The following is a 20,094-nucleotide window of genomic DNA, read 5'->3' as shown; positions in this document are numbered from 1 at the left end:
AGCAATGGCGAGGCCCTAAGCAACTCAGTGAGACCCTGTCTCTAGATGAAATACAAAATTGGGCTGGGGATGTGGCTCAGGGGTCAAATGCCCCTGAGTTGAATCCCAGGTACCAAATAAATAAATAAATGAAATATTCTGAGTTTGGAAAACAGACTTAAGAAAACTGGTAGAAATGACAGTCCCTTTCCTATCATCTGCCTCCTCCCTGTTGGTATTTTCTGACATTTTGTGGTGCTTTTGTTAGTGGATTAGGAAGTTTTCACTGTTTACTTCCCCTTAGAGGCCAGCCAGCGAGCCCTGTATTTGTGTCTGTACCCGCCCCAACCCAGCCACAAATTTATTTTCCTAGCTGCTTGGTTGACTTTTCTTCCAGCATGTCCACAGCAGACCCAGGAGCCTCAAACCGCACATCGAACTGTGGATTTTCCCCAAGGAATCCCACGCCTAGGCCTGTCTCTCTTTTCATAATTTATGACCTTCTTGCCTCATCTGGAATCTCTTAGTGGATTTTTCTCTATTTCTTTTCCACCAGTCTGTCCTCCTTCTGATTGTGGAGTGTGTGTGAGATAAAACTCAAAGATGCCCTGGTTGTTCTTTACCTTAAAACCTTTAGGGACTCTCTTCTTTATGGAACAAAATCCCAGATTCTTGTTAGGAGGTGTGAACGCCTTCCAGTCTTGGCCTTGGCTGTTCATGGGGAATCATTCCCCATTGTGGTAGTCCCGTCAGTCTTTTGCTTCAGTCATATAACTATTCCTGCTGTCCTTGGAATACAATCTGCTCTTTCTAGCTTCCTTCTGAAAGCTTCTCCCCTCTGCTTGGAATGCCCTTTCCAAGTTGACAAAACTTGTGAGTGATTCCCTTCCTGATTGTCCTGGCTGGTTTGACAATCTGTCCCCTCTGTGGTGTTGGGCAGTAAACCCCACATCATTGAGTTAGAGACTTTCATTGGTCACTTCCTCTAGCAGGCATCCAGCCCCGCTCCCCCCCACCCCCGGCCCCGCCCTGGGCAGAATTGGTAACCTTGGGTTTCCGACACGTAACTTAGTTCCTCACATCTAGTTGGAGCTCAATAAATGTTTCTTGATAGAAAAATATAAATGAACTGAGTAACCAGATTCTCGTAAAAGTTTCTCTTAGAAAACAAACAAACAAACAAACTTAGGAGGTGATTGAGTTTGCCTTCCAGGGCAAACTGGACTTTCAAGAACACATCAATGGTGGAAAAAAGTCAGGTAGTTCCAGTTAATCAGAACTAGGAAAAGACCTTAGCAGTGACCTGATTCAAGCAGTGGCCTTTACACATTCCACATTGCCATTAGCAGATATAAAATTACTCCACCCAACTTACGGGGAGCAGAAGGCGTTGGAACCCACGTAGGTCCCAATCTCTCGTCCAGGGGCCTTTTCTTATGCCTCCATTTGAGTGTCCGTGATAGGAATTATTCATGATGCTCTCATGCCATGGATGTAACCTGTCCAGTGGATCTGGGTAATACTGCAAGTCAGAAAACTGCTAATGTCTACAGCTAAATATGGAAACTGAAACAGAAACTGTGGTACACATGTCCCCTAAACCAGCGAATTGGTTTGAAGGGAGTGACAGCACGTTTCAACAGTGCTGTATACAGGGGGTACTAGGGGTCAGAGCAAAGGAGAAGAGAGTAGTCAAGAACGAGAATTTAGGCCTGATCACATCCAGATCATCAGATTAAACTTCCTATCCAAACTATGCAAATCCGCCCACAGGTCCCTTGTGGCCAGCCTGTCCTGTGCCACTGCACACTCCTCCTTGAGCAAGTCAGTCTCAGGATTTCACAGGAAAGACCCCTCTCTCCGTGTCTTATATGAGTGTCTCCCCAGGTCCTACTGGAAGGCCAGGGACAAGTAAAAACAATTGGGAATAAGAATATTTTTTTTTAATTTAAAAAATTGGCTGAGTATGTACTACATGCTAAGGACTGGTTGAGAACCTTTTTCTGATGAGGAAGTGAGACTTGAAATGGCAAATAATTGGCCCAGGGTTACAGATCAAGTGACCCAGGTCTGAGGGCAGGATAAGGCCTCTGTTCTCCTGTGGCTTCCTTCACCGTGGTGAAAAGACTTAGGACTTTTTAATTATAGCTGAATTAATTTGCTGATGCCAGAAGAAGGAGAAGTGAGTGGTGATCTGCTGGGCAGAAGCCTTGGTCCTATTTCTGGTTGAGATCCGCACTAAGTGTTTAGCAGGAGTGATGGTGGGAGGCAAGGAGGTATTGATGCCTGGGTCCTGTGCTCGACGTAGGACCTCAGCATCTCTGGGAACTCCAAGCTCCTGCATCAAACCCGGCAGAACTGGGGCCTGGAAGAGAGACCTTTCACATTGATGTGACTTCCATGAACTCTTCCTTTTGGAGCCATAAGACTGTAAACCAATAAACAGCTGCCCAGTATGCTTCAGGAAATTCCTGCAGAGTATTTATTCGAGACGACAGGCAAACAGTTTGCTAGTCCAGACTTGCTCCGGACCTTTGTGCTGCTCCGCCCACCGACCCTACACTATTGTGTTCCAAAGACTGCCCAGTCTTATTAGTTCCACCTTGAAAAACCTGCCAGGAATCACTTGCGTGCACACCCCAAAGCCCTCTAAATAGCCATTTGAACTTCCCCTTTCTGAGACACTGCTCTGACTCCTTCATGGTGGGGTTCCTTGCAGTAATGGGCTTTGTTGTATTCCCTGGCATTTTGAGGAGTTCATAGGAGGTATTTCAGTCCCACTTTATTGATGTGGAAACTAAGGCTCAGAGAGACTAAGTCATATAGGCAGTAGACCTGACAGGTGTGGATTCAGCTCTAGAGCTCCCATCTCCAAGCCCCATTCCTGCAGAGCCCTTCAGTGCCTTGTCTGGACAAGGAGGGATTCATGTTGCCTCATGAAGACTTAATATTCTGCCTTGTTTGCTTTAAACTCTGAGAAAACCAGTTTAACCATCATCGAAGTCACAGTATTCTTCTTCTCTCTTTTCTGTTTTGTTAAAATATCTCTTTTGTTTTATGTGATTTTATCTATATAAATCACAAGTGTAGCAGAAAAGGACCCAATCTGATTTTTCTTTTATTATTGCAGTCAAGACTCGTAATGTAACTCAGCACTTTCACCATTCTGAAGTGCACAGTTTGGTGACATTTAGTACGTTCAGAGGTTGTGCAGCTATCACCACAACCTGCTTCCACAACATTTCATCACCCCAAAAGGAAACCCCATACCCATTCAGCAGTTATTCTCCATCTCACTCTTCCAAACTGCAGGTGATCACTAGCCTTCTTTTGTCTGTGAATTTCTCTATTCTGGATGCATTCATGTGCCACATAATGAGGTTTGGATCAATGACAGACAGCATAGCTGACAGCAGTCCCCTAAGATTATAGCACCTAATGACATGGCCATCGTGGTTTGTGTAATTCACTCCATGATGTTCACATGGCCGTGAAATTGTGTGAGGACGCATTTCTTACAATGTCTTCAGATGGTCTAGCAGTGCACGGCTGCTGTTCCTATAAATGGAGGGGTGCCATATGTGGGCTTTGGGGTCCGGCTTCTTTAACTTGGCACCCTGTTTTCCAGGTCGCATCGGATTTTGTGTTCTGTAATGTTTGTGTTACACTTCAGACACTGACTGGCAGTGAAAGAGCAAGCCAAGGACATTAATTATTAGGACTGAGAGTTTTTCTAGTCCTGGCAGGGGAGAAGTGGTCCTCAAAGTTAACAATGGGAAGGGAAGCCCTCCATATCCCTTGGCCACTTGACCTGAGGAGGGGCTCTCCATCACTGTCCCCTGGCTCTGGGCTGAGGCCATTTGCAGCCGGGTGCCCTGTCGGATAAGGAAGATTGCATGATGGACGAGGAGTGGTCACCTGGGCTTCTTGTCAGCCTTCTGGGCCTTCTCCTTGTCCAGCACTCATATGTATACCAAGACAAGGTGGCAAGCTGTTGGATGAGGCCAAGTGACAGGATGAGGCTTCAGGTGAGACCTGCTTACACTTTGCAGAGTTTATACCTTGGATTTGGCCAGACTGGATAGAAGGAAACTGCTAGGAAGGTTTCCTGCCCCCTAGGAGGGAGCCATTGTTCACTTACTTTCTCCAGCAAATATGGAAGTCAGTCTTTTCAATGTGACCTTGAGCTCAGGCCTGTCTCCTGTGGGTCTGCCCAGTCTCAGCTGGAGGGTAGTAGCCTCTTTCAGATACTAAGCCTGAAAAAGATGCTTTTGGGCTGGGGATGTGGCTCAAGCGGTAGCGCGCTCGCCTGGCATGCATGCGGCCCGGGTTCGATCCTCAGCACCACATACCAACAAAGATGTTGTGTCCCCCGAGAACTAAAAAATAAATATTAAAAATTCTCTCTCTCTCTCTCCTCTCTCCTCTCTCCCTCTCTCTAAAAAAAAAAAAAAAAAAAAAAAAAAAAAAAAAAAAAAAAAAAAAAAAAAAAGATGCTTTTGTAGATAGTTCGGATAAGAGCGCAGAAGGTACTGTATCCTGCAACTACCCAGAATCTTCTCCTACCAGGCTCCTAAAAATGTCAAAGAAAAGAAATTGTGTGCCTAATACTGTCAAATCTAAATCATGATTTGATGCCAAAAAGTAATATAAATCTTTCTTCCAGTGACAGCTCAACACTTAGAAAATTTACTTCATCATTTCCTTTCCCAGTTAGTGTCAAATTGAAAATTGAAGTATGATACATTTACCAGTAGGAAATTTTATGCCTTTTACTTAGAGGATTTCTTTTTCTTTCCTCCCTTCTGAGTTTTGCACGATGTGGTTGTAAAACTACAAAAAGAAAAACTAAAAGAAAAAAAAAAGTCTTTACTATTCCTCTTTCTAACCTTTAAGATGAAGAAAGAGGATCATGATGAGTTAAAAATGTTTATTTTATAAATATTGCATAGAAGATCATAAGTTGAGATAAATATTACAGAAGTTACTGAAGGCATAAGACCACAGTCACTTTATGAAGCAGCTTAAAATAAAGGAGCAATACTAAAACTGCTGTAAATTTTTAACATACTTTCGTTGTTATCCAATATGGTAAACATCTGAGGTGGGAGTTCTTAGTGGACCCCTTGAAAATGATCATGACACTTCACACATAGATGTATGTGAATCATTCTGGGGTAAAGACCATGACTTTTTTACTTTTGTAATCTTACAACATTGTTGACTTTAGGATTAGAAGAGTCTTCACTCTCAGAGGTGGCTAGAGTACTACAGTGATTTCCCCCACCCCAAGTACTGGGGTTTGAGTAAGCACTCTACCACTGAGCTACACCTCCAGCCCTTTCTATTTTATCTTGAGATAGAATCTCACCAAGTGAAGAAGAGTCTTCACTCTCAGAGGTGGCTAGAGTACTACAGTGATTTCCCCCACCCCAAGTACTGGGGTTTGAGTAAGCACTCTACCACCGAGCTACACCTCCAGCACTTTCTATTTTATCTTGAGATAGAATCTCACCAAGTGGCCCAGGCTGTTCTGGAACATGTGATCCTCTTCCCTCAGTCTCCTGAGTAGTTGGGATTACAGGTGTGCTCCCCGTGCCCGCTCATTACAGTGCTTTTTAAAGGTTTCTTCCATTCTGAGATTCTCTGCAATCAGTTTTGTAGTAACAAAGGATATTTTCTTAGCTAATAGATGATCTCTGGCACATGGAAGATTGCCTAAATAACATACTGGATTCTGTTGATGGTGGGCAATCACCATCATGCTTTTGCTAAGAGGTTGCAGCCTTAGTTTTTCCAAAAATCTTCTCTGTTCAAATTAATTGTGTATAGCCTTCATTTTAAGTATTTATTGAATAACGTTACTTATAAATTACTCGATGTAACATTATTTGTTAGGTTTAAGTACGTTTAACTGCCATCGCTAATCAGTAGATGATGTTCTATAAAGGGACATTCCATTGCACATGTCTGTGATTTCATATTCCAAGTTCCCAAATCCAGAAGCACTGAAGAGATAAAGTTTTTCCATAACTCATTCAGCAGTTAATATGACCTTACTTGAACTCATTTGGCAGCAAAATCTGACCTGAGCTGCTGTGAGGCTATTTATAGGCATTTTTTAAATCTACTTAGTAGAAATAATCACACATTTCATGGTAGAGACATTAATGTTTGATTATTAAATGCTGACTTGGACCCTGTTCAGGGTGTCATGTAACATAGTAGTACTGCATAAACTTCCTAAAATAAAAAACATTCCAAATTCCAAAATACATCTGGATGCATGCAGGTAAGATCTTGTAGATCTCCTCCAAGTATTCTGCCTAAAAAGATATTTAAATAAATCTATTTAAATATATATACTATTGATATATTATATAAATGTAATATAAATGTAATATGTTAATATATAATATTAATTTTGAAACTTTGATATTTTCAATTTAAATATTTTTTGAGTTCATATAGTCACTCTAAAAAAGGAACAAAATATTTTCTCATCTTTCCAAACTGGACCAACACACAGCAAGTTACTTCTTGATCTTTGATACATGACTTCTTCAAGTACTTGTGTACTTTGTCTCTATTGATGTGTCAAAAGTACAGGTGGTGGAAAGATAAGCAAGAGTATCTGTCTATGGAAACAAACCTCACTTACATGTAGAATCTAAACCTTACTGTGTGTGTGTGTGTGTGTGTGTGTGTGTGTGTGTGTGTGTGTGTGTTACTGGGGATTGAAACCAGTTCCCTGTATGCTAGGCAAGTGCTCTACCATTGAGCCACATCTCCAAACGTATATGCAGAATATAAAAAAAAAAAATCAAACTCACAGAAGTAGAAACTAGAATGGTGGTTACCAAGGCCTGGGTGGTGCAGAGGGTCTGACAGGGAAAGGGAAGATTTTGGTCAAGGTATGAAGTTTCAAGATAAGCAGGAAGAATACATTCTGATGAACTATTGCATAGTATGGTGACTATGCTTGATAATAATATATTGGACATTTCAAAATTGCTTTTAAAAAAATTTGGTTTCAAATATTCTCACTATAAAGAAAGGACAAGTGTGTGGAGCGATGGATGTTAGCCTGATGTAATCACTGCATAATGTAACATGCGTTCCCCATAAGCATTATTATTTTTTCATTAAGTAATAAAAATTTAGAAAAATCGATTAAAAAAAATAACAACAGAAAAGGGTACCTGCCTGATTCCGAAGGCTGACTCTCCTTTTCTATATCCTATAAGGCATAGCATGTAGTAGGTAAAATAACTAAATAAATTATTCTACATTGATCTGTAATCCATCCAATGATAATATATTGTTACATTGGTTGGAAACAAAGAGTCCAAGACTGAGATCATCTTTCAAGCCACAAATGTCAAACTTTGTTCTATAATTGTATCCTAGAATGCATCAGGTTGAACCTGACTCCTCAGTGCCATCACAAAGAACATCCTTTTACATCCCTGGATAAACAAGATCTACTCAGAGACATCTGGCCACAGTTCCAACCTAGGAGGGCCCTTTATGAGTGTGGCATTTCCAGAGGCACAGTTCACCGAGATGTTTCTGCACTGTGGATCAGAAAAATGCACTCAAGAGTTTCACAGTCATCTGGTAGTCAAATCAGAGAAAGAAATATTTGAATGCTGCCTAGACATACATTCAATGTTTCAGGAACAGGACTGTCTCATTAAATGAAATGGAAATAATGCCATTTCCATTAGCAAAATTGGCAGAATCAGATACCTGGTTCCCATAAAGTAGAAACAGAGCCAAGAACATTTCTACGGGAAGTGTTTTTAGACCTCAGTGTTGCAGAGGAGGTAGCAAAACCTCCTCCTCTCTCTTGAGTCTCCATTAAGAGGCTTCCAGAAATAGTGGAAGTGAGCAGAGATGTGTGGTCCTCATAAGAGATAGGCAGGTCAACAAGTCTTGACTGTGACTGCAGAGGTGTCTTGACTTCCATAAGGGAAGAATGTTTCTGTTGGGCAGTGGGGCAGGGTGGGAGGCATGGAACTACTGGTGATGGAAGAGGGGCACAGAGTCAAATGCTGGCATTGCTCATCTCTCCTATTTAGGGGAGAAAGGAGGGTTGGTCTCCAAAGCCAGAAGACTTCCAACACTCCAGGCCATGGCAGACAGGGCTGTACTGATAAATCTTTGCAAACAGCTCTTTGCTCTGACCTCATGCTTGCTAAGAACCTTTTTGTTATAATTATCTTTCCTGGGTATAGGAGAGAAAACATCTGATCATGCTCAAGGGTATAGAATAGGCATCTTGACAGCTACACTGTGAGTTATTGAAGTGATTTTCTGATTTCATTTGTCAGTCTCAGGAACTGATGCAGGAAAATGCATTTGTGCCAAATAGATTTGAATGTTTAAGGCAGAGAACTTATGAATGCCCAGAAGTCCTGTCCCCGATGGGGGTCTCCTCTGTCAGCCCTGCTCTGCTTCTGCCTTCCTGGTCTGAAGCTTCATGACAAGGGCATGGCAAACAAAAATTACAGGAAGGCAATGAAATTCAATGCTACTTAAAATTAATTCTGCAATACATACACACAGTGTCCAGAAGACAACAGGTGAGGTCTTAATGCTTCATCAAAAGCCATTTCGACAAACATAATTTCCCTTGGAACAACTCAAGATGGCACATGAATTCTCTCTTTTGTTGAGAAGGAAAGATTAGGAATCTGTTTCAAGTGGACAAGCCCTGAGTAGAACGTAGAAGTGCTGTGACATCTGCTCTGAAAACATTTTAGAATGGACATGTAGAAATAAGAGTTAAAACAGTCATCTGTACATTCGTGAATAGGAACCTGATTCTCTCAGCCATGTTGACTGGGTCAAGGGAGAACACCTGGGCGAGGCTGAGGGCTTTTCCCCAATAGAATACACAGAGAAAATAGATCTAGAACTCTCCGTTGGAAAGGAGAGAATCCCATTTGGGATGCAATACAATGTGACAAAGAAGTCAAATATTTTATTTATTGACAACTGACCTAGAACCCAGAACACGTAGTTTTCATTTAACAATGTCAGTGAAATGCTTGTTTTTCAAGAATAAAGATGTACATTTTCCTACTCAGCTAAATTCATGTTGCTCAGGTGCAGAATTCCAGCAACCCATGTGCCATTTCTAGAAATAAACTCATTTCCTAGAAATATCTGGAAAACAACCACCTCATTTCCTATGACACCAGCAGTGTGCCCCGGTGCGCTGCAGTTTCAGGCCTAACACCTTTCTGGGAGAAACTGTTCTTTAGGCCAGGTGGTGAGTACCTGGAATTTCAAAGACGACAGAAGGTTATGCCACATCTTCTTGTAGTGCACAGGTCTAATTAGGCCTTGCTGTAAGTTTGGATCTGGAAAAAACGGTTCATGAAGTAAAAGGCTGGGTTCCCAGCTCAGCACTGCTGGGAAGTGGTGGAAACTTCACGAGAGGGCGCCCAGTGGAAGGTCTTCAGATCATGGTGCCTGAGGGGACTGTGGGACCCTGGGCTCGCCCTTTCATTTCCAGGCACTGATGCTCCCTCCATGAGGTGCTGGCTCCCCCCAGGCTCAAAAGCATCAGGTCCAGTGGATCATGGACTGAAATCTCTAAAACTGAGCCCAAACTCTCTTTATGAGTTGATTGTCTCAGGCATTTTTTGTAGTGATAGCCAAGGAACGGGCTTGCTTCAGTTATGTATCTGAGAAGGCAGAGAACTTATTTCTCTGACTCTAGAATTCAACCAATCAATGCCCAGAGCACATGATGATGTGCCTAGCAATGTGCTGGAGGGACAGGGCAAAAGGACAAGGCTTTGTCCTAAAGGAACTCCTAGTCAGCTTGGTGACAAGAATAAAAGACTAACTTAGGGGTCGGGTACCTAGACTTGATCCCTGTTTACCTGTTGTCTGGAACGAGCTGCCTGAACTTAGGTCTTGCCCAGGTGGGAGGGATGACCTTCAGGCACTTACCCGGCCTTAGCCTTAGGCACTCTGAAACCTGCTTGGCTTCTCTGGGTCAGCTCTGAAACTGATACATAAACATCAAAGAAACAATTTAATAATGAGCTCATATATGCCTCATGAGATTACATAACTATGTTTTCTGATTTGTACAATAAGATTATTGAATTTACTTGCACAGAATTATTTTGAAGATTAAGTGAGAGGGTATATGCACCTATCGTGCCTTCCCGTGGCTGATTCATCTACCTAAAACACTGTTTTAATACTGACACTCTTGCTTAGGTCTCTACGCTTTCAGAAAGCTCAGAGTTCAGCACTTTTACACAAACCTTCTGATCTGTTCTCATCCCCAGTTACTCCAGAGACATCAACTCTCTTCAGTTGGATGTTCACTGAATATTGGTCTCGAAGACCTACATGTCTCTGTTTTTGTTCATACAGTTTTCTTCTTCCTATAACTTTCCATGGAATGGCCTTTCATGCCACTGTTATCTCTTTATCCACGATCCACATGGTCATCAGGCCCCCAGTTTATGTCACCTTCCCATCCACTATCCCCTCTTCTGATGAACATTTGCAATGTGGCCCGTTGCATTTGAGATGAACTGTGAGCAGAAGATACATACCAGATTTCCAAAATTTCGTGTATGTGTGTATTATATTTAGACCTATGTATACATAGAGTCAATCATCTCATGAATAATGTTTTACATCTATTATAGGTTGAAACTCTAATTTCATCTGTTTATTTTTAATCTATTTTTAAAGCCTACTAGAAAGTGTAAAATGCAATGCATAGCTTACCTTCTGTTTCTGTTGGATAGTGCTGGCTTAGAGTCCTTACCGCTAGCCCATACATCTGGCATTCCATCACACCTGCCTGTCACATCTCACAGGTGGATGTCTCAGAGTGTCAGGCTGGGTGTGTCTCCTACAGCACTCAGCACAGAGCGCCATCAACGAAGAACAGAAGAACCCATGAATCATAGGAGGCTAATCACAGCACACCTCTAAAGGGTCAGCTCTCTGTCTTCTGAGCTCATCCAGTGTGAAAAATGTATTTGTCTTAGGTCTAGGAACAAACAAAAGATCTGAAGAGAGTTGTATACTGGAAGGGGGGTGCATCAGCTGTCTGAGAAAAAAATTGATATTACCTGTTTTGTCCTGTGCATGCAGGATGCTTTTTGTGGTATTGCAAAACTTTGTTATTTTTTATGTTACATCCTTTCACTTAGTACAGTATTTTTTTTTTCTTGACCTCCAGTGTTTTGTGGCCCTGGTGATACTGAAAAAAATTACCAGCACAATTCTGGGAATGGTGACCTGCTGATGCCACCGGACTCCAGGTGCTGAACTTGACCTTTTTTTGTGTTTGTTTTAGTCTCTAGCTAGGAGGAATCCCTGTAACTGAAGATGATTTTGAACTGAACAACAGAAAGAATTCAAGGATTGGAAGTTACTTATAAGAGCAAATGGAATGACTTAGTGCATAGAAACTGAAGAAGGAGTGTCACTGTTTCTCCTATGTATGACGTCAAGGATTTTAAAGCAGAATAGTGGCTCAGTCATCAGTTTTCAGATGCCACTGGGATCCACCACGAGTCAACACTCCAGGAGAAATTTGGTTTTGCTCTTCGAGAAATATTTGCTGATAGGATCAGCTGCTAAATGGTAGGCCAGGTTTTTATATCTCAAAGTGCATCTCATCAGTCTTGTGGGGTCTGCATGGATCTAGGTATGACCCTGCATGAGGATAGGGTACTGTTTACTAGGAATATTAATAGCCTTCACATGACAGACTGGAATTTTTTCTGAGTGATTCAGTTTTACTTAGGTATGCCTATTTAAAGGGGGAAAAGCATTATCTCAGGATTGATGGCAGAATCATTTAAGCACAATGAGTTCTTTAAAAAGAGTATCTTACTAAAATGTTACCTATAATGGCTTTAAAAATTCCCTGTAGAGCAAAAAAAAAAAATGTTATTGGAACATCTATTAATGTTTGCTCTTTAAATGCATTTTTAATAAGGACCTAAATATTACAGGTGAGTTCCTGTAGTTAACATAACAGATATTTTAAGTCAGTAAAGTTCCTGTAGATTTGTCACTGTTCATTAAATCGGGAACAAAGAAACCCGATAGCCTGCAAACCTCAAAAGAAAGGTAAGCAAAAACACAAACACACAAACTCCATGACTCTCAGCACTTTTCATCTCTGAATTGCTATTCCAAGAAAAATAGAACAATCTAGATACCTTTTACAACTCAGTGCAAAATAGTAGAGTTGAGTAACTATCCAAATTGACTGACTTCTCTCAAAGGGGCTGTGGGTTAAGAATCATTAAACAACTCTTTTTGCACAGCACAGAGCAAACAGGTTTTTTAATCCGATATTTGGGAAGATTACTTTATTCAGTTGTGGTTTCTGTGGAATTTAAAGTGCAATAAAAAGTGAAGGACTATTTGTTTGGATGCATGGGGTATTATATATATTTTTGCTATTCTTAGTTGTTCTCTTTCACCTTAAAAAAGGTGGGTTCGGTTGCTAGGAAAGGGAAAAGAAGGTTAGGAGGAGGTATCAGAAGTGATAAACTTTGCCAAGCATAGAACTCCTCTCAGGGATTTAGAAGCAAAACTACTGATCAGGCTTTAGGGGACTTGAACCTGAATCAAAGGGAAAGGAAGTTGGGACTGTCTTTCCCAAGGTCACAGGGCATTGTGAGAACTAGTTAGAGAAGGAACCAGAGTGGCCAAAGTGGACCATTCGCCTGAACAAGTTTTCTGTCCTTCCACAAGAGCCCACAATTCCTACAAATCAGCTAGTCTAATAATGACTAGTGAGACTACTTTATTTTACAAACAGCTGAAGGTGGAACAACGACTGTCACCCTCTGAAACCAGGATACTGACAGACTGACAAGGCCATGTGGTTAAGAAGTGACAGCGGCAGAAAGATAAAGCCTGTTAAGGTGGCCCCACACCCCCAATATCAAACCCATCATGAAGAACTTTTACAGGTGCAAACAACAACTTAATTTAGAAGATCTTGCTAAATTCTCAGGAAGAAGTCCAAACTTAACATCTAAAATGCAGCATAGGTAATTTCTGTGTCATAAATGGGAAGAAAACAGTGTGCTCTCACCACTACTAATTACCAACCGTGAGCCAGGGAATGTGGAAAAGAGAGAGGAAAAAATGGAATTGAATGTTCTGAAAGATGCTGAAAATCAGAGCTTTTGGAAACCATTCATGAGAAATTAATGCTGCTATGAAGATAATTATCTAGAACAAGATGTTGCACAGGTTTCAAGCATATTCAAGAAAAATTGAAGAAGTGCTGAGAAAAAGGGCTTGTGAAGATGGTGGTGCCAAGAACAGGCTTCAGGTGCAGAAGGTAGAAATGTGATCTTTGCCCAACATCCTAGGGAAGGGAAAGGCCGTTCCTAACAGTTGCTAACATCACTGCAAAGATCACACTCTGGTGATCGGCCTAGGGTGAGCTTCTCCGGGCTGCTGTTTTTGCGGTCTGTCATTAGAGCAATTGGATTTGGAAGCTTCTTTTCCACTCCATGACCAAATGACCAAATCTGATTCAGAAACACTCTCTCTTCTCCCACAAAAGGTTAAAAAACTATTGATGAAATATATTAATATATTAATCCAGATATAAATATAAATATGATTACATTAGTAGTGCTCTCTGGTAGAGACTCTTCCAAAAAGAATAGAGAAAATGTGGGTGTTTCAGGGGGATCTCCCCTGGAAAGTGGTTCAATAGAGTTTCAGTGTAGCAATGCTCTTTGGGACACACTGAATCAAAAATTATGAGATTCAGGAGCAATATTTTAGATGGAAATTTAAATAATGTGAAGGGTGTGTATGAAGGGGAGGAAAGAGAAATTAATTTAATTCCATTTGCTGATGTGACTGTAGCACAACTATTTTTAGGTATAATCCAAACAGTGCATATCTTCTCCATTTTGATTAGTAGAAAATTGGCGGGGAGTCAAAAGAATTAGTATTTCTCAGCACATTATGCCAGAAATGTACAAATAAAACTACATTATCTGTGCCAATGTGTTTCATTTGAATTACTGCTAAGGTTTTATTTTATTTTTTTCCCCCTTCAAAAGAATGACCGGGTCCAGTTTTGTTAGACACTGAAAGGAAAATAAGTCTTTCACAACTGGCAGCAAAAGTTTATAGCATAATTTTCCTTTAAACCCTTCCTTAGAAGATCTTGCTAAAAACTTAAATGTTAATATTACCCAGATACTGTGGGTGCAGAGTTTCCGCCTGGCAATTTTACATATTGTCAGAGGAAGTCAGCATGTTCAACAAAATGTGATTTTAAAATAAGCTAGGAGAATGTGCTTAACAAGGAAAGGTTTCACAATAGCCACTTAGAAGTTATTAATAATTCCAATTCCAAAAAATCATAGGCAAAAAATAGACTCTATTTGCAAAGTTTTATATTGGCAAGCTCACCAAAGGACCCAGCTAGATGCTATACCATATTTCTACAACGGGGAGAAGAAACTGTGTTTGTTACACGTTAGAGAACTTTACAGTGCTCAATCTAAATAAAATTTCCAATGTGGCAAATCAATGAATCTTGATTACACGTTAGTTCATTGCTTTGATTTTAAGTCTTATGCCTTTGGTACTCTGATGTACACAAACCAGAGGGGGAGGGTGACTTTCTGCATCCTTGCGGCCCTCTCCTGCCATTTCTGCAGTGAACTATCTCGTGGATTACGCAGGATGGGCAGCTTTCTCGTCCCACTGCCATGGCTTTTGAGACTGGCAGGCCAGCTTTCATGTTTCTTAGTGTAAAGTAATGGTTTTCTCCCTCAAAAACAACAGAAAGTAGTTTTCATGAGTATTTGGAATCACTGTCATGGTCTGTCTCTGAATCCTTGTAATTCCCAGTTGGAGAACCCAGGGAATAATATAAAAATCTTTAAAAATTTCCTATTAAAACATATAAACCAGTCCTAAGCTTATATATTATATCTATGTAATTATATATTATATCCTCTAATCCACCAAAGAGAGTAAACCTATCTACTAGGTAGTTAGATTTGGCATATTTGTTCCTGAAGTTGAGGAGACGTTCATGATTTTAAGACCTGAGGTTTGATGGACCTGTATACACATTTCAGGCTGGGAGTATTTATTTAAATGTGAAGACATATCTAGAATAAGTCAATAATTGGGAAACCCAGGAAAATGAAGTGTTAACCTGGAACTTCAGTGTTCTTCAGATGAAACTAAAGATGTGAAGTCTATTAATTTAAAAGGAAGAGGGGCAAAATCCCTAAGAAAATGCACTTCACGTACTTAAGACGGGAAGAGAGACTAGGAATGGACTGGCTCTTAGGGAAATTACAATGATAGTCCATCCTGATGGATTTTACATTTTCCAAAATAAGTTTTGGTATGTATGTATTTATTTACTTATTTAAATAAATAAGTAAAAAGCTTTGCCATCTTTGTCCTCCTCCCATTCATCTTTTTTTTCTCTTGTGGCTGGAGAAAGGGGTTAAATTTGGGGGCTGCATTCAGTGAAGCTGCTGTTTTTGTGCAACCTTCTGCTGGGCTCTGAAACACCAGCGTCATTAACCTTTCTCAGAAGACTGTCTCCTGGCTGGGGATCAGGAGAGGCCCTGAGTTCAACCCCTAGCACTGAGAAAAAAAAAAATAAAAAAGACAGACTCCTGATTTTGCCTAGATGAGAAAAGTCTGTTCATGTTAAAGTACAGCCTGAACTAAAACTTTATACTCTTTACTTTGGTTTCTATACTGTACACTCATGAAATGAAGATCTTGTTCAAAAATATAAACCTATTAAATCAGTTTATTTTGGAGAATGAACAATTAATTTCCAGATGGAATTTCACTGTACTCTCCTTAGGAACTAATTTTATGAAAAATACCTCATTCACCGGGTGTTGTAAATTTGTTAGGAAGTTAAGTGATTTCACATTTGTTTTTACCGTGACCTGCCCACCCAGCACTTCTGCTGAAACGATCTCTTTAATTACACAAGAAAAATAACATTTACTTCAGAAGCCCTTTTATACATTTTTTGCTTAAGCATGGAAATATTTTCTCATTCTAAACAGCCACTGGAGAAATCTGCACACTGATCATCTGTAGGCTGTGATTTTTTGACTGGAAAACAAAAATAAGCTGTGAAAGCCACTTACCGAATTTCAAGTAGGCAACTGGTAGGCAACTGGTAGTTAGTCTTCTTTCCTGCGTTTCTGTGTGGCAGCTGCAGGTAAGTTACCTGGATCCACTGGGTTTTCTGATTGTTTGCAGAAGACACACCATCGCAAATGTTACTTCTTAAGTCAAGTGCAGCAGATGGGATCTTGAGAGCGCCTACAGATAGTCTGCAATACCTTGAATCTGGCTGTGAAGACTGAGGGCAAATCTGCAGCGCTCAGTAGGTGAACGCCTTATTTGGTACAGGCATTTTGCTGTTATCGAGTCATGAAAAGCTATTAAAAGAGCTCTATGAGAAATCCAGTCTACACTTTAAAACAAAACAAACTGTCTTTTTCATTATCACTGACCCGGTACAGACTCACAGTACATGATCTTGATTGTGCTTCATTGGTATTTATTGCACATGGACCAATTCTTCACACAGTAGTTAGTTGCACCAGAGTATAAATACTTGGAAAAACACAGAGGAAATAGAATTTATACACAAGTGCTAAATTTTACCAGCAGATTCACGTGGGCACTTGGACATAAAAAAATAATAAAAAATTCATAAGATAATTATATTTATAATATGGATACAGTTACAGTACCATGATAAAAGAGTATAAAAAGGCATTTTCCCAATAATTCATTAGCTCAATAACATAACAGACAACAGAAGTTGAATTTGAGTGTTATTTTAGTTTTTAAGATCTGCCTCCTCCCCACGCCATTAAAAATATTTATTTTTTGTGTGCAAGTAACATCTGTGAACAATTCCTAACACTGTGCAAAAATGGCATTTTGAACCACTCCTTTTTATTTTTTATTTTTTGTTTTTACCCACATGTGCAGTAAGTAATCTGAACTGTTTCCTTTTTTTTTTTTTTCCTGTCCTGTCTTCATTGACAGAGTCACATGTTATGGAGAGAGGCTCAGCGCCTGGTCCTTCCAACTAATATTGATACATAAATAAGCTGTTTAATATAAACAAGACTTTCTATCTTGCTGTGCAATATGCACAGTGTGAGGTAGAAAACCCTCAGCTGGACCTCCGAGGCGCGCAGGGGACAAGAGTTTGTCCTACAGAAGGAAAGCAAGGTGAAGCTTGTTCCAAGAATAGCTTAACATTTCATAAAATTAGATTTTTTTTTTGCATCCATCCTTTCTCTTTGCTTTGAGAACAGGAGAAATCATTACACAGGAATTAAAATGCAATTTCTCTGAAAAGCAAAAGGAAACGTCCTGACAAACTGTCACCCTCACCCCCACCCCCGGCTGACTGCTCCCATTCTCAGGAACAGGATGGAAGCCAAGTTGATAGACTTTTATATCTCTTCCCCTACCCGCCCAATTTCCACTAGGGTCCTCGCAGAAAGCGTCAAAACCCACCTGAAAAAAAAATATATATATGTATCTAAAGATGCATCGCACTCACATACAAAAGAAGGCTGAACCACAAACAGAAAAGAACCCAAGAAAAATCAGCAAGCCACTCTCCCAACCCTCCTAAACTTTCCTTTTTGTGCCGAGGTCCGTGGCTTTTCGGTTTGCCTTGGATGATGCAGAAGAGGTTTGTGGGCTTCGAGTTCACCTGCTTTCTCTCGGTCTTGAGTAAACACAGATCTCCTCTTTGGCCCGGGAAGCCATTCAGGGGCTCCACAGCGGGCTCTCCTCCCCACCCGGGCGCACATCCCGCGTCCGGGCTGGGGCGGCGAGGACCCGCGCGCCAGGCGTCAGCGCCCCGAGCCCTACACCTTGGATTCCGAGGCGAAGTCCGGGCGGCACGGCTCGTCCAGGCTCGAGTCGCTGTCCGCCGTCGCCGCCCCGCCGTTGCAGCCTGCCCAGGGCTCCAGAAGGCGCGCGGGCGGCGTGGTCCCGACGTCGTCGTCGTCGTCGTCCGAGGGGGCCCCAGGAGACGGCGGCGGCCGGTTGCCGGTCAGGCAGCCCGAGGCGCGCGGTCGGTCGCTGTGTCCCGCGTGGCGCCTGCAACCAGCCCGGCGCGCGCAGCAGAGCAGGCGCTGGAAGGCCTTGCGGAAGTCGGGGCTGCGGCAGTAGATGATGGGGTTGAAGGCCGAGTTGGCGTAGCCCAGCCAGTTGAAGAAGACGAAGAGGCGGTCGGGCACCAGGTCGCGGTGGAAGGCCTTCACCACGTTGGCCAGGAAGAAGGGCAGCCAGCACAGCGTGAACACGCCCATGATGATGCCCAGCGTCTTGAGCGCCTTCTGCTCGCGCAGCGCCACAAGGCGCGAGGGCCGCCGCTTGCTGACGCGCCCGTTGACCATGGGGTCCGCGGCAGGACGCGGGGACCCGGGCGCAGGAGAGGACGGGGGCGCGGGCGCCGGCGAAGGCGGCCGTGCTGGGCCGCTGAGGAAGCGGCGCTCGCAGCTGTCGATCTTCTTTACCTGCTTCTGGGCCTCGCGGAACACCCGCAGGTACACGAAGGCCATGATGCACAGGGGCACGTAAAAGGAGACGACGGATGAGGCGATGGCATAGGCCCGGTTGGTGACAAAATCGCAGCACTTGGGATCATTGTAGCAGCGGCGCGCCTCATCGCCCTCGTCCCGCCACCAGTGCATGAGGATGGGCAGGAAGGACACCAAGGCCGAGATGGCCCACACGGTGCACACGAGGGCCCGCGCCCGCGCGCGTGTCAGCAGGCTCTGGTAGCGGAAGGGCGACGTGATGGCGAGGTAGCGGTCCAGGGCGATGACACACAGGGTCTCGATGCTGGCCGTCACACACAGCACGTCCACCGAGGTCCAGAGCTCGCAGAAGAAGGAGCCGTACTCCCAACGTCCCCACACCACGATGGTGGCTCCGAATGGAACCACAAGCAATCCCATAACCAGGTCCGCGCTGGCCAGGGACATGATGAAAAGGTTGGTGAGCGTTTGCAGCCTCGGTGTCTTGGCTATAGCCACGATCACCAGCACGTTGCCTGCCACGATGAGTAGCACGATAAGCGCCATCAGCAGGCCCATGCCCGCTGTCCATTGCTGCGAGAGCGGCGCCGGGCCATCGCTGGCCGGAGGCAGCAGCGAGGCCGGCGGCGAAGCTGGCACCAGCAGCCGTGCCGCTGTGGCTGCGCCGTCGGGGAGCGGCGCAGCTGACGACAGGTTGCAGGGCTCGGAGGCGCCCAGGGCGAGCGCCCCCGCGCCCATGCCGAGCTGCGGAGGCCGGGGGCGGGGGGTGTGACGGGGCTGGGCCGTGGTTGGGGAACACCCCAGAAGCCGGGGCGGCGGAGCGCGCGCAGGAGGTCGCGGCCAGGTCAGGGCAGCCGCGGCACGGGGCCGAAGGCATGGGCGACGGGCGCCTTCCCCACCGGAGCCGAGCGCTGTCGCCGCCGCCGCCGCCGCCGCCGCTGTTGGAGCTGCTGCAGCTGCTGGAAGAACCGCCGGGACCTCAGCATGTTTCTGAGCGCTCCGGTCCCGCAGCTCTGGCACCCAACACCCACCCCACCCGGCTCCCACACCCCCAAGCCAACCCCCGGGGCCGCGCGTCAGGCTCCTGCAGCCAATCGCTGCAAAGGCACGCCCCCGACTTTGGGCTCCCCCACAGCTGCCCGCACCCCCTCCCACCCACAATTGAGCCGCTCAGGAGAGTACCGTGCAGATCGAGCAGCCGGAGCCTCCCCAGCACCCGCCGGTTGCTGCGGGCGCGCCCCTCCCTGTACCGGCTAGTTCCAACGCCCGGCTACCCGCACCCCCTACTGTGATCTGTTCCCACCCGAGCACCAACCCCTCTTGCAGCCCCCCACTCGCTCCTACACTCCACTCCCTTTTGGCTCTCGCGCTGGGCTCGCTCCTGCTCCCCTCGGTCCCCCCTTGCCCCCGCAGTCTTCTACCTCCAGTGGCCGGTTTCCTGCAGCTCTGAAGATCATGCTCCCTTTAGTAAGGAGGGGACCTTGATGTTCTTGAAGCACCAGAGCGC

At 43.8% G+C, this 20,094-nt stretch overlaps 1 protein-coding gene across 1 annotated transcript; it reads right to left on the bottom strand.

Annotated features, from left to right (window-relative positions):
- Positions 1-17,742: 17,742 nt before the first annotated feature.
- Positions 17,743-19,799, bottom strand: ADRB1 (adrenoceptor beta 1). Its single transcript, XM_081268212.1, has one exon. It carries the CDS (start codon positions 19,323-19,325, stop codon positions 17,910-17,912), a length of 1,416 nt encoding a protein of 471 aa, XP_081124338.1. The 5' UTR covers positions 19,326-19,799; the 3' UTR covers positions 17,743-17,909.
- Positions 19,800-20,094: the final 295 nt, after the last annotated feature.

The sequence above is a fragment of the Spermophilus citellus genome (assembly GCF_964194105.1).
Source record: "Spermophilus citellus genome assembly, chromosome: 15".
NCBI classification, from domain to species: domain Eukaryota; kingdom Metazoa; phylum Chordata; class Mammalia; order Rodentia; family Sciuridae; genus Spermophilus; species Spermophilus citellus.
The sequence above is the reverse complement of the archived record's forward strand: the minus strand, read 5'-3'. Positions and strand labels throughout refer to the sequence as shown.